The sequence below is a fragment of the Bufo bufo genome, chromosome 4 (genome assembly GCF_905171765.1).
Source record: "Bufo bufo chromosome 4, aBufBuf1.1, whole genome shotgun sequence".
Classification (NCBI taxonomy): domain Eukaryota; kingdom Metazoa; phylum Chordata; class Amphibia; order Anura; family Bufonidae; genus Bufo; species Bufo bufo.
Genome location: NC_053392.1, coordinates 163,530,895 through 163,554,460, shown reverse-complemented (window position 1 = coordinate 163,554,460; position 23,566 = coordinate 163,530,895). Strand labels below are relative to the sequence as shown.

Genomic DNA, 23,566 nt, shown 5'->3' with positions numbered 1-23,566 from the left:
GCGGACACCTGAACGCAGCTTGCAGCGTTCAGGGCTCCGCCTGGCCGTGCGGAGGCAAACGGATCCGTCCAGACTTACAATGTAAGTCAATGGGGACGCATCCGTTTGAAGTTGACACAGTATGGCTCAATTTTCAAACGGATCCGTCTCCCATTGACTTTCAATGTAAAGTCAAAACGGATCCGTTTGCATTATCATGAACAAAAAAAAAAAAAAAATTTTTTTTTTTTTTTTTGTTCATGGTAATGCAAACGGATCCGTTCTGAACGGATCTAAACGTTTGCATTATAGGTGCGGATCCGTCTGGGCACATACCAGACGGATCCGACCTAAACGCAGGTGTGAAAGTAGCCTTACATCAATGCATTACCAGGCGACACCACAAACAAGGGCAGATGGCAAAACCCCCTGGGTCAGCAGCAAGGGGCTATACCGAGTAAGGCACATTACAGACTGACTTCCTGGGTGAGCCGCAAAGTGCAACACACAGCAAGACACAAGAGAGACTAACCCAAAGCCCCACAGCTTGCAGATAGTTATAGCTGCTTAACAGGGCACCTGATAAGCCACACCCAGGAACAGACCAGGGGAAATTTACCCCATCAGAACCAGGAGTACCAGAACCACAGAACACACTGGCTACAGTACAGCATGCTGCCCCTGGCAACCAGCATACACAGAGTCCACCGCAGCCAGTACACCAGAACACAGACAACCCGTGTCACAGTGACAACAGAAAAGCATCCATACTGAGACCCTGTTCACACACAAGGTCACAACCAGCACGCATCGCAGAACCAGTATACATGGGAACACCCACAGCCAGTACACAAAGCGCATGCAGCCAGCCTGCACGGCACCGGTGACAGGATCCGCAGAGATGGAAACATGGGAATCCACAAACACAGGCCACAGTTCACACACCACCGCAGCCAGCATGCAGCCCCAAACAACCAGCATACACAGGTGTCAGCCTGCAGCCAGTACAAGAGAGAGCCTGCAGCCAGCCTACACGGCAACAGTGATAAGAACTGCACAGAGATGCAGACACGAGGAGTACACACATTCACGGGCAACAGTTCACACAAGACACCGCAGCCAGCACGCAGTCCAAAGCAACCAGCATACACAGGTGTTAGCCTGCAGCCAGTATGCGAGAGGTCATGCAGCCAGCCTACACAGCCATAACTGTCACAGTGAATCGCACCGTGACACTGTGCATCTTGTGTGCAACTTTTTGCACCCCATTGCTAACAGGTGAAAACATTTTCACCAAGAAACTTTTCTAATGAATTCCTGTGGCCTGCAGCCATCACACAATGGTGCCATCACTAGCGTCATTCTACAATATGTCTGTGTGTTGGCCCAGGCTTTGTCTTCTGTAACAAGGACCCATTTATTGGCAATGGCAGCTCTCCATTTTGCCGTGTTTCATTTTCTCAGCCACCATTTCAAAACACTAAGGGCAGGCATGTTTGTTTTTTAAGAAAAGACTGAAAACTGGATCAAAATACAGTTGTTTTGGCTGTGCCTAGATGACAGGTGTACGTTCGTAAAAGTAATCTTAAAATTTCTATCATTAATCCACAGGGATTAGTGAGGCAACATGTTTGATACTATTGGAAAGATGCTATTTCACTGGAAAGGAAGATTATCCTCTAGCTGCCGATTTGTGAGGGCACTAATCACAGCGATGAAATATGTAATGATATTCTTTTAGCTTATTTCACTGCCATAAATGTTATTAAGACTAATGATATTTATTGTCCCAGGCCTGCAAATATTACAACTCCCACTGGCATGTAGTGAATTTCAAGTATGAGCAGTACTCGGGAGACTTCCGTCAGCTGCTTCAGTAAGTGCTCCTTCTCTGTAAAAGAAATCTATGCTTGAATAACAATGGGTACACACTGTATAGTATTGGGATGTTGTGCTGCCATTATAATCTCAGAGGTTCTGACCCCTTAAAGGAAACCAGTCACCTCCAGCAATCCCCATTAGTTACAGTAATATGTGAACAGAAAACCTGCCTCTGACTCAGAATCAGCAATTTGTATGTCCAGCTGCAAACCAGCTGTGGGATGCATTGAGAGGACTCTTCGTAGAGTCCTCTAAATTATGTGTGCACGCTCAGGAGTCCTTTCAATGCATTCCACAGCCAGTATGCAGCCACACATTGGGAGTGGGGAGGGGGGTGATGATCAACATACAGATTACAGATCTGGCGTCAGCGACAGGTAGTTTATTCATCTAGTACTGCACTTCATAGGGCTTTTCAGAGGTGACAAATTCCCTTTAAAGTCAGCATCATCTATTTTTGTTCTGGGACTGATAACCATGTTTCCCCTTAAAAATTAAGTATACCTAAAAATTGGAAATTTAGAAAGACCATTTTTTTACTACAGTCTTTTACTCACCTTTTGCGCTGGCTTTTCTGGCAGAATATACACCTAATTAATGAAGATGCGTGCGCCTTGTCATAAATTAGGTTCACCTTCAGCAGTCCTTGTGCACGTAGCAAAAATTAGACCAGTCCCTGGCTGGAGTAGTTTTTCGGCAACATTTATGCCTGTTTTCAGACATACATGTTGGTAAATTTTGTCAGGGCCAAAGTCTCGGCCCTGGCCCGGCCCCCGGCACATCCTTGCCACGGCTCAAAAAGAGGGTTGTGTAACATTTTTACACTAGAAACTGGTATAAACATGTACCTTAATGAACCCAATGATTTTAGGTACTTGCATGATCTGCTTGGCTTGTTCTGGGTCGTAATATACCACAAAATCAGAATGTGTGAACAGTGTAGCAGTGACAGAGCATATCAAAGTGTGCAAATCATGAGACTGAACATCTTATCGAGAGTTTTTTTTTTCAAATCACATGATGCAGCTTAGCACATTTCCATTACGGAATCCATTACGTAATTCACTTAAATCCCGAACTCGAACTTACCAAAAGGCAGGTTCGCTCAATTCTAATCGTAACCATCTCTTGGCTGGAGGCAGGACTGATAGACACAGAGATGGTCACATAAGTGAGTTAGCATGGGTAAAGGCTTTGGTGCAGCATTTTACCACATTTATCCAGTGACCTGTTTAAATGTACGTGTTTTTCACAGATTTTTTTTGAGACACTTCTAAAGAGTTCCCTCTCCCACCCCTCCATACACCTCAGCTAAGCATGCATGTGCACTGAATGAGTAGAGGGTAAAAAGCCACTGCCAGAACCCTCTGGCAACCACTTTTCTCCCACAGAAGAAAAGGATAGGGCAAACCAAACTGACCCATCCTTATCTCTCTCGACAGCTCCCATCAGAGGAGAGTCAAGAGGCCTCCATACATGTTAGGTATAGCACCTGCATCTAGCATTTCTAGCTCCCCATCCACCATGTAGCAAGGGTGCATGTCCTTCAGTAGCTCCAGCACCAGCTAACTCTCCAGTCGAAACTCGGCTACCCTACCTGGGAACCACAGTGCTGTGAAAAAGTATTTTTGCTCCTATTCCCAATTTCTTCTATTTTTGCTAATTTGTCTCATGTAAACCTTTCAGATCATCCAACTAATTTTAATATAAGATAAAGACGACATGAGTAAAGACAATATGTTAAATGATCATTCTGTTTATTGAAGATATAAAAAAGGAATTGTCCCCCTAAACCTAATAACTGGTTGTGCCACTCATAGCACTATCAACGGCAATCAAATGGTTGCAATAACTTGTGATGAGTCTTTGACATCGTTGTGGAAAAATTTTGGTCTGCTCTTCTTTGCAGAATTTTTAATTGGAGGGTTTTCAAGCATGAACTGCCTGTCTATAGTCTTGCCACAGCATATCAATGGGATTCAAATCAGATCTTTAATTTGACCACTCCTAAACCTTATTTTTGTTTTTTTTTGAGCCATTCAGAGGTGGACTTACTAGTGTGCTTCAGATCATTGTCCTGCTGCATAACCCAACTGCGACCTACTTTATATTATAATTATATAATTATAGGCTATGTACACCTTTGGGGGCTTTTTTACTATTGCATTGTACTCATTTTGAGCTAAGAATAATTTTTCTAACTGGTCTTAATTAAAAATATGCCATCCTTTTCTTTTTTCTGTACAGAGCTGACATGCTCTAGTAGCACCCTTTTGATTTTCTGTCTTTTCCGTCAGACCAGGGGCTGACGGCTCCTTATCTCTGCTCTTTGACATTATAAACACTCATTATAGCTCAGTTCTTCTCTTACTGATAAGAATGTGGCTTAAATAAGTGTTTATGACCTCTGTAATTTAGAGATAAGGTTTATTAGATGACTGGCACTAAGTGAAAGTTAAAGTACCAGTCACACAGGTAGAAAACCAGTTGACCCTTTGTGACAGAACAGTTCAACATTTTTAATAAAGGCCAATTGAAAAAATTATTTTTAGCCATAAATGAGTAACATAGAATTATTAAAATAAATTGCCTCCAAAGGTGTACATAGCCTTAACATGATCATGATAAAACTCAGGATTCCTTTCTTTTTGCACAGAAATGAATCTAAGAATGAAAAGATTCCTTCACATTCCTTCGAAATTGACCATGAAGAAGCTGACAAGGATGAAGTAAGCGCTCAGTCCTGTTCTAGACATTTGCTTGAATAATGAAATCATCTCATCATCCTCTGATAAAACAGTGTGCTGCAAATATGCCTTGTTGTAGGCTTCCATAAAAATGTATGCTTTTGTTATCTCATTCAGGATACAACGTCCCTGTCGTCTTCTAAAGGAGGTGGTGGTGGAGGAGGAGGGTCAGGAGTTTTCAAATCTGGCTGGCTGTATAAAGGGAATTTTAATAGTACTGTGAACAATAGCATTACTGTACGGGTAAGTAGACGGCATTACTATGCCTTTGTATAAGCGGAGTTGACGGCCCCCTCAGTTTGAGGGTAGTTGTATATCATTACGTAGAATGTGTCTGTTCACTTGTAAGTGATTCGGTAATAGAAATCTAAATATTTCTTACATTTTTCTATTTCTTTCAGTCCTTCAAAAAACGCTTCTTCCAGTTGACTCAGCTTTCTGATAACTCTTACATTATGAATTTTTACAAAGATGAAAAGATCTCTAAGGAACCAAAGGGCTGCATCTTCCTAGACTCTTGCACAGGCGTTATCCAGGTTAGTGTTAGTTCTTCCATGCTGGGCTGGGAATAACTTTATAACTAATGTATAAATAGGAGCTTCAAAAAATGTTATTCAGGCATTTTGCTGGTTAGAAATAGATTGACCAATTAGCATTTTTAATGTTTGATATCATCTCTACAGACCTTCACTTCTTCTGCTGAATAACACATTAATAAATCATACACTATTTTGCAGTAATGTTTCTGCCAGCAAAAGTGTTTACATCTCACAGATGAATGTTTAGTTGGTGTCTTAATAGACATTGTCTCATATTAGGTATTATATAATATAGATATTGTAATGATATGTGTACATGTGCAGCTCTAATACGGAGCCATATTGAGAGTTCATGCTGCCATAGGCACCTTAGTCACTCCTCCATTGTCCATACAATTTAGATAGCTGATGGCCAATCGCTCTCTAGGCCATCAGCTGTCTCTCCTAACTCCCCCATACGCATGCACACTTCAAGGGGGTTTCTGACTCTTTATACCTGCTCTTGGCCTGCTCTTTTTTGCAGAAGATTTAATTTGGCTACATTGGGTAGTTTTAACCATGTGCTGCCTGTTTAATCAGTATTTGATCAGTGGGGATCTGACATCCAGGACCTGTACCAATTGGCTGTGGAGACCTTCTCAAGGCTTAGCCTAGGTAAGTGACATCATGTTCATTGGTAAGATGGCCAAGGCACAGCTCAGCCCCATTCAAGTGAATGGGGATGAGCTGCAATACCAAACACAGCCACTATACAATATATGGCACTTTGCTTTGCTAAGCTGCGAGTAGAGACTGTGGCTTCCTCAAACAGCTGATCGGCAGGGGTCCCCGGTGTCAGACCCCCACCAAACAGACATTAATGACTTATCCAGAGGATAGTTCATCAGTATAAAAAAGATACAGCAAAAATAAGTGGTCAGCACTCAGTGTTGTTGTACATGTGGACAGGATATTTTTTTTAAGTGAAAACCATTTCAGGGGACTACCTCTTGAAGCTCATCAAGAGAATGCAAAGAGTGTGCAAAGCAGTAATCAAAGCAAAAGGTGGCTACTTTGAAGAACCTAGAATATGACATATTTTCAGTTGTTTCACACTTTGTTATGTATATAATTCCACATGTGTTAATTCATAGTTTTGATGCCTTCATAGTCATGAAAATAAAGAAAACTCTTTGAATGAGAAGGTGTGTCCAAACTTTTGGTCTGTACTGTATATAATCAGCAGCCCCCAGCCATATATATATAATCAGAAGCCCCCAGCCATATATGTAATCAGCAGCCCCCAGCCATATATGTAATCAGCAGCCCCCAGCCATATATGTAATCAGCAGCCCCCAGCCATATATGTAATCAGCAGCCGCCAACCATATATGTAATCAGCAGCCCCCAGCTATATATGTAATCAGAAGCCCCCAGCCATATATATAATCAACAGCCCCCAGCCATATATATAATCAACAGCCCCCAGCCATATATATAATCAGCAGCCCCCAGCCATATATGTAATCAGCAGCCCCCAGCCATATATGTAATCAGCAGCCCCCAGCCATATATGTAATCAGCAGCCCCCAGCCATATATGTAATCAGCAGCCCCCAGCCATATATGTAATCAGTAGCCCCCAGGGATAGATCACAAAATAAATAAACCACTTACCTCTCCTGCTCCTGGACGCCAAAGCTCCTCTCCTCCAGCGCGATCCTCTTCCTCCTCCGTCGGCTGTGCTGTGAACTGGCGCGCAGAGCGTGAGGTCACAGAGCGCCTTCACGCTGTGCGCAGCCACTGCACAGCTGACAGCCGAGGACCAGGAAGCGATGAGTACAGAGCCTTCACCGCTTCCTGGTCCTCCGATACTAATGAGCGCTTCCATAATGGAAGCGCTCATTAGTATTTGCCGCATAAGACGCAGGGGCATTTTTCCCCCAGTTTGGGGGGGGGAGTGCATCTTATGGGTCAAAAAATACGGTAGTTTATAAGGCCGAAAAAAGACATCTGTCCATCCAGTTCGGCCTGTTATCCTGGAAGTGGATCCAGAGGAAGAAAAAAAAAATGAGGTAGAAGCCAATTTTCCCCACTTAAGGGGAAAAAATTCCTTCCCGACTCCAATCAGGCAATCAGAATAACTCCCTGGATCAACGACCCCTCTCTAGTAGCTATAGCCTGTAATATTATTACACTCCAGAAATACATCCAGGAGCCTCTTGAACTCTTTTAGTGAACTCGCCATTACCACCCCCTCAGGCAGAGAGTTCCATAGTCTCACTGCTCTTACCGTAAAGAATCCTTTTCTATGTTTGTGTACAAACCTTCTTTCCTCCAGACGCAGAGGATGTCCCCTCGTCAGTCACAGTCCTGGGGAGAAATAGATGATGGGATAGATCTCTGTACTGACCCCTGATATATTTATACATAGTTATTATCTCCCCTTAGTCGTCTTTTTTCTAAACTGAATAACCCTAATTTTGATAATCTTTCAGGGTACTGTAGTTGCCCCATTCCAATTATTACTAATTATAATAAAAAAAGACATGGAGGAGAATACAGCACCACATACCTCTTACATCCAGTGACATCTCCTGTCATGTAGACCTTCTCTTTCCTCTTCTCCTCCATTTGACCCACACCACCATGGCAAATTCTTTCAGCCACATCTCGTCTCTACAGTTTGTAACACAGACACGTTAGATTTCTCAATTTTTCCATCAACCTCCTCATCCTGGTGTCCCCACAGTGTCATCTTGCTGCCATCCCCTATACTGTGCCCGTTGTGCTCCCCAATGTCCAAGGTACTATACTGCTGAAAAAATAGTGACCCTAAATAAGGCTACATTCACACGTCCGTCGTGTGTTGCGGACCCGCAAATTGCGGGTCCGCAACACACTAGCCCGTCACCCCCATTGAAATGCCTATTCTTGTCCGCAAGCTGCGGACAAGAATAGGACATGCTCTATCTTTTTGCAGAGCTGCGGACCCAAAATCGGGGCCGCGCTCCGCAATTGCGGCTGCAGACAGCACACTGTGTGCTGTCCGCAACCATTCTGTCCCCATAGAGAATGAATGGGTCCGCACCCGTTCCGCAAAATTGCGGAACGGATGCGGACACATTTTGCGGACGTGTGAATGGAGCCTAATAGACATAATTGGAGTCATTTATCAAACTGGTGTAAAGTAGAACTGGATTTCCAAAAGAGCTGTCAAATATGAAAGGTGGAATCTGATTGGCTGCTATGGGCAACTAAGCCAGTTCTGCTTTACACCAGTTTGATAAATTACCCCAAATGTTTATATAGTGTCCACAGCAGCTATAATGTCCCCTAGAGTGCCCCGAGTAATAATACCACCCTCTATTGTGCTCCAGGCAATAATCCCTGTATAGTGTCCCCAAAAATGATAGAATTGCCCCTACAGTGCCTCCCCAATAGCAACACCCCCATATAGTAATTTCCACCACACTGCCCCATATAGTAATCCCCCCATAGTAATTTGCCCCCACACAGTAAATATAGTAGTTTGCCCCCACACAGTAATTTCCCCTACATAGTAATTTGCCCCACACTGCCCCTACATAGTAATTTCCACCACACTGCCCCCACATAGTAATTTCCACCACACTGCCCCCACATAGTAATTTCCCCCACACTGCCCCCACATAGTAATTTGCCCCCACACTGCCCCACATAATAATTTGCCCCCACACTGCCCCACAAAATAATTTGCCCCCACGTAGCAATTTCCCCACACTGTCCCCACATAGCAATTTCCCCATACTGCCTCACATAGCAATTTCCCCACACTGCTCCCACACAATAGTTTCCCCCACACTGCCCCCACATAGTAATTTGCCCCCACATAGTAATTTGCCCCCACATATTAATTTGTCCCCACATAGCAATTTCCCCACACTGTCCCCACATAGCAATTTCCCCACACTGTCCCCACATAGTAATTTTCCCCCACATAGTTGTCCCTCCCATAATAATTTGCCCCCACACTGCCCCCACATAGTAATTTGCCGCCACACTGCCCCATATAGTAATTTGCCCCCACATAGTAGTCCCTTCCATAATAATTTGCCCCCACATAGTTGTCCCTCCCATAATAATTTGCCCCCACACTGCCCCCACATAGTTTCCCCCACACAAGTTTCCCCCACACTGCCCCCACATAGTAATTTGTCCCCACATAGCAATTTCCCCACACTGTCCCCACATAGCAATTTCCCCACACTGTCCCCACATAGCAATTTCCCCACACTGTCCCCACATAGCAATTTCCCCACACTGTCCCCACATAGAAATTACCCCACACTGTCCCCACATAGCAATTACCCCACACTGCCCCCACATAGAAATTTCCCCCACATTGCCCCCACACAATAGTTTCCCCCACACTGCCCCCACATAGTAATTTGCCCCCACACATTAATTTGGCCCCACATAGCAATTTCCCCACACTGTCCCCACATAGAAATTACCCCACACTGTCCCCACATAGCAATTACCCCACACTGTCCCCACATAGCAATTTCCCCCACACTGCCCCCACATAGTAATTTGCCGCCACACTGCCCCATATAGTAATTTGCCCCCACATAGTAGTCCCTTCCATAATAATTTGCCCCCACATAGTTGTCCCTCCCATAATAATTTGCCCCCACACTGCCCCCACATAGTAATTTGCCCCCACACTGCCCCATATAGTAATTTGCCCCCACATAGTAGTCCCTCCCATAATAATTTGCCCCCACATATTAATTTGTCCCCACATAGTATTCTCTCCCATAATAATTTGGCCCCATACAGCGCCCACATTGCCCTCCCCCATGTTCTCGATGTATCTTCCCTAATATGTCCTCCTGTGTGTCCCCCCCTCACATGTCCCCCAAAGTAGGCACATGAAATAAAGAAATGAAAAATGAAAAAAAATGAAAACTAAATACTCACCTTTGTCCAGGGCCAGGCGCCTGCTCGCAGAGGAAGGCGGGATGAGGCAGGCGTGCACACGTCACAGTGCTGCGTCCCGGCACAGGCGCGCAATGACGTCATCACGCACGCCTGCGCCGGGATTTCACTACCGCATAGGCCTCAGGCCTACTAGGCCTGAAGCTTATGGCGGTGATCGGCGACGGGACAGGGAGCTATGCGCTCCCGTGCCCCGCCGCAGTATGTGGGCGTTCGGGTCGGTGTTGGGCCCTCCAGCAATGCTGGGCTGCCGACCCGAACGTCCCTATTGTAATCCGCCACTGCTGACAATGGTTTCTACACTGTCCCCACATAGCAATTTCCCCACACTGCCCCCACACTGCCCCCACATAGTAATTTGCCCCCACATATTAATTTGTCCCCACATAGCAATTTCCCCACACTGTCCCCACATAGCAATTTCCCCACACTGTCCCCACATAAAAATGACCCCACACTGTCCCCACATAGAAATGACCCCACACTGTCCCCACATAGAAATGACCCCACGCTGTCCCCACATAGAAATGACCCCACACTGTCCCCACATAGAAATGACCCCACACTGTCCCCACATAGCAATTTCCCCCACACAATAGTTTCCCCCACACTGCCCCCACATAGTAATTTGTCCCCACATAGCAATTTCCCCACACTGTCCCCACATAGCAATTTCCCAACACTGTCCCCACATAGCAATTTCCCCACACTGTCCCCACATAGCAATTTCCCCACACTGTCCCCACATAGAAATTACCCCACACTGTCCCCACATAGAAATTACCCCACACTGTCCCCACATATCAATTACCCCACACTGTCCCCACATAGCAATTTCCCCCACACTGCCCCCACATAGTAATTTGCCCCCACATAGTAATTTTCCCCCACACTGCCCCCACATATTAATTTGGCCCCACATAGCAATTTCCCCACACTGTCCCCACATAGAAATTACCCCACACTGTCCCCACATAGCAATTTCCCCCACACTGCCCCCACACAGTTGTTCCTCCCATAATAATTTGCCCGCACACTGCCCCCACATAGTAATTTGCCACCACACTGCCCCATATAGTAATTTGCCCCCACATAGTAGTCCCTCCCATAATAATTTGCCCCCACATAGTTGTCCCTCCCATAATAATTTGCCCCCACACTGCCCCCACATAGTAATTTGCCCCCACACTGCCCCATATAGTAATTTGCCCCCACATAGTTGTCCCTCCCATAATAATTTGCCCCCACACTGCCCCCACATAGTAATTTGCCCCCACACTGCCCCATATAGTAAATTGCCCCCACATAGTAGTCCCTCCCATAATAATTTGCCCCCACATATTAATTTGTCCCCACATAGTATTCCCTCCCATAATAATTTGGCCCCATACAGCGCCCACATTCCCCTCCCCCATGTTCTCGATGTATCTTCCCTAATATGTCCTCCTGTGTCCAGCCCCCCCACATGTCCCCCAAAGTAGGCACATGAAATAAAAAATGAAAAAATGAAAAAAAATTAAAACTAAATACTCACCTATGTCCAGGGCCAGGCGCTTGCTCGCAGAGGAAGGCGGGATGAGACAGGCGTGCACACGTCACAGTGCTGCGTCCCGGCACAGGCGCGCGATGACGCCTGAAGCCTATGGCGGTGATCGGCAACGGGACAGGGAGCTATGCGCTCCCGTGCCCCGCCGCAGTATGTGGGCGTTTGGGTCGGCGACCCGAACGTCCCTATTGTAATCCGCCACTGCTGACAATGGTTTCTGCAGCTTAGTTTGCTGTTCACTAAAAGTCCTAGCTCCTTTTCCATCTCAGTGTTAGGGCTCATGCACACGAACGTATTTTCTTTCCGTTTCAGTTAGGTTTTTTTTGCGGACCATATGCAGAACCATTCACTTCAATAGGTCCGCAAAAACAATGGAAGGTACTCCGTGTGCATTCCGTTTCCGTTCCGCAAAAAAGTAGTGCATGTCCTATTATTGTCTGCAAATCACGGTCCGAGGCCCCATTCAAGTCAATGGGTCCGCAAAAAATACGGAACGCACACGGAACATATCTGTATGTCATCCGTATTTTGCTGATCCATACTGTAGAAATGCTATGCCCGGCCCATATTGCTCATGTGTTTGGTGATTAATAAGTTACTGTTTCCGTTTCCGATCCGCAAAAAAACAGATCGCATACGGCAATCATACGGATATCTTTTGTGGAAAAATGGAACGGAAGAGGACTTAAATCAGAGAGAAAAAAAACTCAGATACTGAACAACAGATCCGTGAAAAACGGACCACAAAACAACAAGGGTCGTGTGCATGAGCCCTTACCCAGTGTTTTACCATTTAGTATGTACGGGTGACTTGCATTATTCCTTCCTATGTGCATAACCTTACATTTGTCAGTGTTAAACCTTATCTGCTACTTATCTGTCCAAGCCTCCAATCTATCCAGATCCCTCTGTAGCAGCATACTGTCCGCTTCCGTGTTAATTACTTTACACCAGGGGCGGACTGAGCAGTCGGGCACTTCGGACGTGGTCCGAGGGCCGGCCGGGATGGGGGCCCGCCGCAGTAGTGCACATAACGTCAGTCGTCGCTGTGTTCCTTCTGCACCGCACTGACGTCACACACACACCGCAGCGCTGTTCGCGCACTCATTGGCGCTGCAGGATTCGCAGGAGAAGGAAGGGAACTCTGAGGAGCGTGGGCACAGAGTTTGCTGAGGTAGTGTTTTTTTTGGTTAAGTGGTAGCCTAGGCAGCTTTACGTCTCAGCCGTGTCTGGTCTGAAAGAAATTGAAAGACTGGGCTGGCGGCGCTGCTGTTGCTGTGGGCTGTGGCAGGGCCGGGGTGAAAAGGGGAGAAAAATAAGTTATAAAAAAGTCTGATAAATACCAGTGTGAATGAAGGACTGTTGAAAGGGGTTAATAACTACTGAAGGCCCTTCACAGTAGTTATTAACTCATTTCAGCAGTCCCCCATTCACAGTAATTATTAACCCCTTTCACTAGTCCCCTCTTCAGTGAAGGGGGGACTGCTGAAGGGGTTAATAAATACTGTGAATGGGGGACTGCTGAAGTGGTTAATAAATACTGTGAATGGGGGACTGCTGAAAGGGGTTAATAACTATTGAAGGCCCTTCACAGTAATTATTAACCCCTTTCAAATGTCCCCTGTTCACAGTATTTATTAACCCCTTCAGCAGTCCCCTCTTCACTGAAGAGGGGACTAGTGAAAGGGGTTAATAACTACTGTGAATGGGGGACTCAGGGCTGCTGAACTAGGTTAATAATACAGCGCTTTTCCATCCCGCAGAGTCCAGTAAAGCAAAAGCGCTATAGTGACGTATTTCTTTTTCTTTTGCCGGGCACTTACTGGCAGAGGGGCGTGGTTTATCAGGTTGAGGGTGTGGCCTAGAATGTCCTCCTTTTTGGGGTGAAGCAAGTGGCCACCCTAGTCGCGAATCGTAATACTTACCTGTATAGGATAGGACTCAGGAGGGGCCTGGTCCTGTACACGTGGGTGGGGCTTGCAGCAGAACATGGGTGGGGCCTGTAAGGGGGCCCTTGATTTATTTTGCCCGGGGGCCCTGAGGCTTCTCAGTCCGCCCCTGCTTTACACAGTTTAGTGTCATCTGCAAAAATTGATATTTTACTGTGCAGGCCTTCTACAAGATCATTAATAAATATATTGAAGAGAATAGGGCCCAATACTGACCCCTGAGGTACTCCACTAGTGACAGTGACCCAATCTGAGTGTGTACCATTAATAACCACCCTCTGTTTTCTATTACTGAGCCAGTTACTTACCTACATACAGACATTTTCTCCCAGTCCAAGCATTCTTATTTTATATACTAACCTTTCATGCGGTACAGTGTCAAATGCTTTGGAGAAGCCCAGATATACGACATCTGTTGATTCGCCACTGTCAAGTCTAGAACTTACCTCCTCATAGAAACGGATTAAATTAGTTTTACATGACCGATCCCTCATGAAGCCATGCTGATATGGCGTTATTTGCTTATTTTCATTGAGGTACTCCAAGATAGCATCTCTTAGAAAACCTTCAAACAGTTTACCCACGACAGATGTTAAACTTACCGGCCTATAGTTTCCGGGCTCTGTTTTTGGACTCTTTTTGAATATTGGCACCACATTTGTTATGCACCAATCCTGTGGAACGCGCCCTGTCAGTATAGAGTCCTTAAATATCAGAAATAAGGGTCTGGCTATGACATTACTAAATTTTCTTAGGATACGGGGGGTGTATGCCATCTGGTCCTGTCTATTTGTCAGTTTTAATCTCTTTAAGACGCCGCTGTACTTCTTCCTTGGTCAGACAGGTCACTTTTAATGGGGAAGTTACTTTTACATTCTGCATTTCATCTGACAGTTTATTTTCCTGAATACAGCAGATAAAAAAATATTTAATAGCTTTGCTTTCTCCTCATCGCTCTCTGCAACTCCCCTCTCATTACTCTGTAAAGGGCCAAGCCCTTCAGATTTATACTTTTTACGATTTACAGTATATAATTGAAGAACATTTTAGGGTTAGTTTTGCTCTCTTTGGCAATTAATCTCTTGGTCTCTAATTTGGCTGCTTTTATTTGTTTTTTACATATTCTATTTTTTTCCCCTATAGTTTTTCAGTGCTTCCTCGCCACCCTCCTGTTTTAGTGATTTAAATGCTTTATTTTTGTCATGTATTGCTTTCTTTACAGTTCTATTTATCCACATTGGTTTTTTCTTGTTCCTTAATCTTTTATTCCCATAAGCTATGTACCTCTCACAATTCGATTTTAGGATGCTTTTAAAAATTTCCCATTTTGTGGCTGTATCTTTATTTTTGAGGGCTTTGTCCCAGTTAGTTAGGTCTGTGGCCTCTCTTTTGGGAGGGGGGCAGTCGAACCCCATTAATTTCCATCCCAGACCCGGCGACTTGTACCAACCAAACCCACCCGGGGTGTACCCTCTACAGACCTGGCTCCGATAGTCTGCTGGTGGTGTCAGGAGCCGGGCCATGTAAAAGCTGACTGTCCCCATGGATACTAACTATGGCTACCATCAGTTGTTATATGCCAGGAAGCTGTGTGCAGCAGGTACCCCAAAAACTCTAAACCACTTGTGCCAGGTGGAGGTAGGAGACACTCCAGCGGAGGCTCTGCTGGACTCAGTGAGTCTGGTGTCCCTAGTAAGGGCTCCCCTGGTACTGTCAGCGGAGTATACTCTCCGGAAAGTCGGGGTCATGTGCGTCCATGGAGACTTAAAAGACTATCCCACTGCCCTGTTGTCTCTAATCACAGGGGCTGGCAGATGGACTCATGAAGTGGCAGTTGCCCAAAATTTACACTACGAACTTATAATAGGGAGAGACTTCCCGGGCTTCCCGGCACTGTAGCCTGCTTTGAGAGTGACTGATACCCATGAGACAGGGGTAACCCTAGCAGAGTGGCCCGGCTCAGGGGGGAGACCAGGACCTGGCAACCTGAGACCAAAGGGCCAGCAGTAGGGGTGCCCGCCACTTTGGTGGAATAGTGTGATGGTGGGAGACGTGGAGGACTTGCCGCAGGGTCCTGAATTGGCACACCTCAATGTCTCCGGGGATAATTTTGGTACTGCCCAACATCGGGACCCAACCCTATCCCACGTCTGGGAAAATGTGTTAATAGTAGATGGTGAACCACAACAACCTGGGGCAGAATCTGTGTTTCCCCGTTTTGTGGTTCATCAGGATATGTTTTATCGGGTAAACCAACTACGGGGTAAGCCTATTGATCAGTTGGTGGCCCCCCAAGCTTATCGCAAGCTTGTGTTAGATCTAGCCCACCAACACTTTCTCAGGGGTCACCTGGGGCTGCAGAAAACTCAGGATCGTATTCTACAGCGGTTTTACTGGCCCAGCATATTCAAAGAAGTGGAAGAGTTTTTTAAGTCTTGCCCGACCTGCCAGATAATTAGCCCCCAGCCACATTTCCATAGTCCCTTAGTACCTCTCCCGATTATCGAAGTACCGTTTGACCGAATAGCTATGGACCTCATAGGCCCAGTACCGAAGTCCGCCAGAGGGCATCAACACATCTTAGTCATTCTAGACTACGCCACTCGGTACCCGGAGGCTGTGCTACTGCGACATACCTCGGCCAAACTCATAGCTAAGGAGTTAATAGAGATGTTTTCCTGAGTGGGAGTACCTAAGGAGGTTCTGACTGACCAAGGGACCCCTTTTAAGTCCAACTGCCTCTTGAGCCCCGCTGGCCACTGGAGGACCTTTCATGGGTCTATACTTTATTAACTAAGTAGCAGGACATGTAGGGTATACATGGAGGATGTCCCTGCAGTTACTATTATTTCTGGGCGCCGCTCCATTGTGCCGCTGTGGCCCCCGTTACATTCTCCCGCACTGTATGATAATTAACGGCATCGGAACACCAGAGAGGAGACATCAGCTTCTCTCCCTGGGCGTTTCTTCATCCTGGCTGTAGCGCTGTCCAATCGCAGCGCAGAGTGTCACAGCCAGGGAGAAGGTGAGGTGTTTTTTTTTTAACCGTGGCTGTGACGTTCTGCGCTGCGATTGGAAAGCGCTACAGCCAGGGAGAAGGAACACCCACAGAGAAAAGCTGATGTCTCCTCCCTGGTGTTCCGATACTGTTACTTATCATACAGTGCGGGAGAATGTAACGGGGGCCACAGCGGCACAATGGAGCAGCGCCCAGAAATAGTAGTAAGTGCAGGGACATCCCCCATGTATGCCCTACATGTCCTGCTACTTAGTTAATAAAGTATGGACCCATGAAAGGTCCTCCAGTGGCCAGAGGGGCTCAAGAGGAAGTTGCCTTGGGCCCCCCAGGAGCAACTGGGCCCGGGGCAGCGGCCCCTTTTGCCCCGCATTAAAGACTGCCCTGGGCCTACCGCATAGCTGGACTATAGTAGTTCTATAGATGTGTTGTCAACCTAGTCTTTTTGCTCATCTCAGGACAACTACAGTATATTCATGGTGTTTGTCACTAATTTAGACTGCCATAGGGCTGCATAAACCTAGACACATTGCCTTTACTCACTGTAATTGGCAATATATGAGTGCAATAACCTACAGCAAATAGACTTTTGGTGTGTTTATGCTACCGGCATATAGATAGGCTTTCCATGTAAGTATGAATTTGACTTGTAGTTAGAGTTTGGGTTATATACATTTTACTTTTGACATGATTTTGAATTGAACCACTTTCAGGCCACTTTCACATAATACTAATGGTTTACATGTGCGGGGTGGGGGGAATCAAATGGTGCATTTGTCAACAGTAACTGATTCTGAAAATTCATAAATGAATCTACATTTTCATCTACACATTGGGTAACCATCTATTTCGGAGTATGTTCTCAAAATATGTATGTTCTTTAAAATAAAATACCGTTTTACCGAGGTGAAAAAAAGGCAACTGAAGCAGATCTCTCTGTAAATGAGAAGAACGCCTTCCAGTAGATCTGTATCATGTCTGATTTGACTATGGACTGTTTTTCCCTGTTCTGTTTGTTTCAGAATAAACAGCTTCGGAAGCATGCCTTCGAGCTGAAAATGAATGATCTGACATACTTTGTGCTGGCAGCTGAAACGGAGCAGGATATGGATGACTGGATATCTACACTCAACAAAATCTTACAAATAAATCCTGAAGGAACTATTCCAGAGAGGAAAAGTGCAGATTTATCTGATCCCAGACTCGGTACAAGCAATATTTTTCCTTAATCTAATTATTTCTAGTGACAGGAATCTATGTTACGCGGCTCGTTTGGCAGTGTCACTTCATTTTATAGTAATTGAATTCTCCGAACAATGTGTCAATAAGAGGAAACTTGTGTAATGCAGGATCCCCAGTGGTCATATAGATGTGCTCATTCTCTTACCTCTAGCATCCGGTAAGATATTCGAAGAATGAAATAGATAGATAGATAGATAGATATACACTGTGGATAGATACAAAAATGTCACAATACTCCAAAATTGTCAATAAGTAGTGTCCTTTATTCACCACACGTTTCAGTCCTCTTACTGGGACTTTTCTCAAGCAGTTAGAGGACTGAATCGTCACGTGGTGAATGATTATTGTGAACTTAATATTATCTTCTTCGACTAGTTTCACTGGGCACGGCTAAGCTTCATTCAAGTGAACAGAGCTTAGCCCCTCCCAGGCTGCAGAACCCCTTTAACTATGACCTCCACAGTGGCCCACCCCATTATCAGTGACCGCCCACAGTGCCCGCACAGCGGCCCGCCGCCTTAACATTGACCTGCTTAGGGCCCCTCCCCATTAGCAGCGACCCCCCCTTCCCCCACTTAGAAGCTTAGAGGGAACATTGCAGCTCCTATGCGGAAGTATGTTTTTCCACCTTTACAGTCCTTCTGCAGTCATACTCCCTCCCATCTATCCTCTACTTCTTCATAATCTACCAAATATATATTAACAAGAAGTATAGACACATGTTGTGTATGCATAGCTTCTGTAAATCCAAAATAGCAGGACAATTTTAATCAAGACTAGTCGTAAAGTTGCTCTTTTTTTGTCTTATCTGGAACAATTGTTGCTACAATGCCCTCAGTATCAGAACAAAATGTGTGAAAATATATTGTTTAGTATAGAAACTAGACGGTAACTCCAGATAAACATGAGAACTCAGATAACATGTAATAACACTTTTACTTCAGAGGACCCAGGAGAAGCCCTACTACACTATGAGACTGCACATGAAGAAGCAGACTGTGTAGACAACCCTCAGCACCCTGATCTAGCTAAGGTGAGGTAAAACAGTCATTTGTAAAATTGAATAAAAATAGTATAAAAAAATGAGTAGTCTTTAATACATGTTCCATTTTCTTTGTATTGCCATTTTGAATACGACCTCAAATACAAGCATACGGCATGCATTTTATTCTATACACAACACTTTGGGGCACATTTATTAAAATCCGCGTTTTAGACGCCCCTGCATTGATGTTAGATCCGTTGGAGTTATTAAGTGGTGCCTCTTCATAACTTCAGCGCATCCAGCGCCAGTTCTAAATGTAAGGCAGCTTCCAAGCTGTCTTACATTTAGACCATTTTCTATGCCTGAAACAGGCATAGAAAATGATGAATGAGATGGGTCTGCCAGCCCATCCCCTTCCCCACCCACTTTTTTTAGAACTGGCGTAAGCGGGGCGAAGTCGCAGATAGCAGCTCAACTAACCGCATCTATGCCTGAAATGCACTTAATTTACACATGCAGCCAGCCAGTAGCGCAGGGGCAACACGTGAGGTGCACGGTGGACCGATGAGGGGCCAAATTATGACACACAGTTTATCAGTTTACTCACGATTAGCAGAAAGCTAGGTGGACAGCACGAAATCCTCCGGGGCACGCTCTGTGGTAGGAAGCATCAGCCAAGATGGTAGTTGAGGTGCCCTTGATGTTGCAGCTGAGTCCCTTCATGGTTTTTGTCGTGACGCCAGTACCGTTAATGGTGGTACAACCATTAGTAGTAATAATGAGGTAGACAGTGGTAAGATGCAACTCACAACTTTTACTGTTGATGACTTTGGTTGCAGCAGTACAAAATAAGTCTTTTGTTGGTATTAGAGATAATCCGCAAGTCCACTGTTTCTAGGCTTTCTTAGGCTTTATTTGAGCTGTGGTTGGGGAGTACCTTATTCCTGTTGATGTGCTCAGTCCTATATCTTGCCCTTTCCCTACAAGCTGAATATTCGGACAGGTACAGTAGCTACCCTGTTTCCCAGAAGGATGGTGTGGCTGCCGGAAGCTATAAATCCTCCACAATGTGCAAAGGTGTCTGTAACCCTCAATAATGGCTGTTATCACCGATGAATCGTTAGGAAGCTTGTTTCTATTCCAGGGAGGCAAACTTTCTCCTACTGGTCAGGGATGCAAGTGTATAGTCCGGCCACAGAAGGAAAACGCTCTTCTGCGCCTCACACCTTGGTACTACCTCATAGCGAAGTTGGCTCCACTCACTAATCTGTGGTGTGGAGTCTTCACTCTGCATTCTCTCCCACTAATCTAATCTGAACTACTCAGATCTGCTCTAGACTCTGATCCATTCTCAACCCTGAACTCCACTCTGATCTGAACTCCTCTCTCTCACTAGGCCTGACCTAGGTATAAATAGAACCTAAGTGTCATCCCCATCTAGTGGTGGGATGTATAAATTACACCTAATCTGCCTGGTAACAGGGATTTTGCAGATAAATTAGTACAAAGTAACACAATACAGCATAGTACAGTTTTTAGAGCAAAAAGTGCTTTTAAGCAGTGCCCACACACACGTAGTGGGACTCTGCACACATATTTCAGCTTAGTAAATGACCTCCTTTATTTCTTTTCTACAGACTTACATCTACTTAACACTTTCAGCCCGTTTTAGCGTTTTCCTTTTTCACTCCCTGCCTTTCCAGGGCCATAACTTTTTTTTATTTTTCCGCTCACATAGTTGTATGAGGGCTTGCTTTTGCAGGACAAGTTGCATTTTTCAATTTCACCATTTAATATTGCATACGATGTAGTGGGGCACTGGAAAAAAATTCCAAATGGGGTGAAAAAGGAAAAAAAAAACTCAATTCCGCAACGGTTTTATGGGTTTTGTTTCTACGACATTCCGTATACAATAAAACTGACCTGTTACTTTCATTCTCCAGGTCAGTACGATTATGGCAATACCAAATATGTAGAGTTTTTCTTGCGTTTTAATATTGAAAAAAACAACAACCATGAAAAAAAAATTTTTTTCTTTTCATCACAATATTCTGACCTATACATTTTTTGTAGTTATGTGTACAGAGCTGTTCAAGGGCTCATTTTTTTTAGGGCGTTCTGTACTTTCCATTGATACAATTTGCGGGTGTGTATGACTTTTTGATCACTTTTTATTTAATTTTTTGTGGGAGGTGAAGCGACCAAGAGATGTTGAATCGTGGAATCGGCCATTTTTACCTTTTTTTCCGTTTCTCACGTAGTGATACCCATAATGTGTATTTTTTATTGTTTACATATTTCTATTTACATTTTGGGTAAAGGGGGGGTGGTGAAGGCCAGCCGCCATCTTTAAAGTCCTGGCCAGCGCCATACTTGTACAGTTTTACTAGACACATTAGACAAAAGATATACAAAAAATATGGCTTTATCCATCACAATAAAGGGAACCTGTCACCATGAAAGTGCAAAGTAATCTGCATGCAGCATGTTATAGAGCAGGAGGAGCTGAGCAGATTGATGTATAGTTTTATGGGAAAAGATTCAGTAAAACATGTAAATTATTCATTTATATTCCTGCTCATTCTGGACTTTGAAGTCAAGGAGAAGGTCCTATCAGTGACTGACAGCCTTCCTCTATGACTGCGTATACAGAGATTGCTGTCAATCACTGATAGGACCGTCTCCTTGACTTAAAAGCACAGAATGAGCAGGAATTAAGCTGAATAACATACAAGTTATACAGAATTTTTATCCACAAGACTATATATTGATCTGCTCAGCTCCCCCTGCTCTACAACATGCTGCCTACAGCTCAGACACCATGTTCAACATGACAGGTTCCATTTAACGATCCTATTCATTTTAGTGTAAGAAGGCAATTAACAGTAAAACATCTTTTCAGCCTTTTTTATTTATCTGATTTGGAGTCATTCAAGCTGCCGAAATTAGCGGGACCTTATATGGTGTAATGGATATCAACGTCTTGCGAATTCAGGATGCGGAATTCCAACATAGACTTCAGTCTGGAATTCTGCAGCAAATATGTAACAATAGTAATTCCACCTGCATTTTTGCTGCAAAATTACTGTTGTGGATTTTGTGACGTATTTTAACACCACATTCAAATCCAACCTTCTAGCTGTGGCCTCCAGTGTATGGTTCTCCAGAGAATGGAGTTTCATCAAGTCAGTACCTCAAAGGGGTTTTCCAAGATTTTAACACCTTAAGAACCTTGCCAATTTTTTTTACCTTAAGGACCAGGCACTTGATGTGTCACTTTATGTGGTAATAACTTTAAAACGCTTTTACTTATCCAGGCCATTCTGAGATTGTTTTCTCGTCACATATTGTACTTCATGATAGTGGTAAAATTGAGTTAAAAAAAAATCTTTTTTATTTATAAAAAAAATACCAAATTTACCCAAAATTTGGAAAAAGTAGCAAATTTCCAAATTTCAATTTCTCTACTTTTATAATAGTGTGGGGACTCGCTCTGGTAGACAGGATTAGCGGACGCAGTATAGAGGGAACAACAAGTTCTTTGGATCAAACAGTTCAGTGTTTTATTCACACTTTAGGCAAGTGACAACACGAGGAGTCATATTCAAACAAAAAGTCACCTTGCGGTGTTGGTGGTAATTCACACCATGCGGCAATTCTGCCTCAAAGAGTCCTTGCTGATAGCAGCACCAACCTGTTTTCACGCCAAACAGGTAGCAAGCCTTCATCCAGACACTAGGCTCCCAGATCAAAACACAGAGACATGGCTTCTGAGCCCAGCTGCCTATTTAAGAACAGCCAGGTGCTGCCAAAACCCAGACCAGCATTTAAAGGGTTTCTATCACTTCGTTTCACCTATTTAGCTTTCAGACACTAGCGATCCGCTAGTGTCTGCTTTATCTAACCATCCTAATATAAGAGCTTATTGTCCTGCCGTTTAGCTAAAAAAATAACTTATATAGATATGCAAATGAGCCTCTAGGTGCTATGGGGGCGTGATTAGCACCTAGAGGCTCCGTCTACCTTAACAAACTGCCGCCGCCCAGCGCGTCCCTCCAGCCCGCCCATCTCCAGCTGAAGCGATCCTCTCCGTGCGCGTCTCTGTTCTGCGCATGCGCAGTGAATGTCTGATCGCTTCCCTGCTCAGACATCTCCACTGCGCCTGCGCCGATGACGTCATAGTGCTCCGAGGAACAGGCGCAGTGGAGATGTCTGAGCAGGGAAGCGATCAGACATTCACTGCGCATGCGCAGAACAGAGACGCGCACGGAGAGGATCGCTTCAGCTGGAGATGGGCGGGCTGGAGGGACGCGCTGGGCGGCGGCAGTTTGTTAAGGTAGACGGAGCCTCTAGGTGCTAATCACGCCCCCATAGCACCTAGAGGCTCATTTGCATATCTATATAAGTTATTTTTTTAGCTAAACGGCAGGACAATAAGCTCTTATATTAGGATGGTTAGATAAAGCAGACACTAGCGGATCGCTAGTGTCTGAAAGCTAAATAGGTGAAACGAAGTGATAGAAACCCTTTAAAAGTATTTGACCTCACCTGGCTGTAAATCAGCCGAGCAACACATGCTGGGAGGAAAATACCAGTTTTCCCATACCCAACCTCTCACTGTGTCACAATAGTAATAACTCCAAAAATAGTTATTACTTTACAATCACCATATGTCTACTTCATGTTTGGATCATTTTGTGAATGCCATTTTATTTTTTGCG

General features: G+C 44.7%; 1 protein-coding gene across 5 annotated transcripts in view; it reads left to right on the top strand.

The window, feature by feature from the left end:
* The window catches only part of DOCK10 (dedicator of cytokinesis 10), a 374,360-nt gene that overhangs the window by 197,118 nt on the left and 153,676 nt on the right, over window positions 1-23,566 (top strand). For all 5 annotated transcript variants that reach the window (XM_040428071.1, XM_040428073.1, XM_040428072.1 and 2 more), the window contains exons 4-9: window positions 1,773-1,855; window positions 4,517-4,589; window positions 4,725-4,850; window positions 5,009-5,143; window positions 17,641-17,824; window positions 18,805-18,893. In XM_040428071.1, the coding sequence (XP_040284005.1) occupies window positions 1,773-1,855; window positions 4,517-4,589; window positions 4,725-4,850; window positions 5,009-5,143; window positions 17,641-17,824; window positions 18,805-18,893 (690 nt within the window). The remainder of the gene's footprint in view (window positions 1-1,772; window positions 1,856-4,516; window positions 4,590-4,724; window positions 4,851-5,008; window positions 5,144-17,640; window positions 17,825-18,804; window positions 18,894-23,566) is intronic.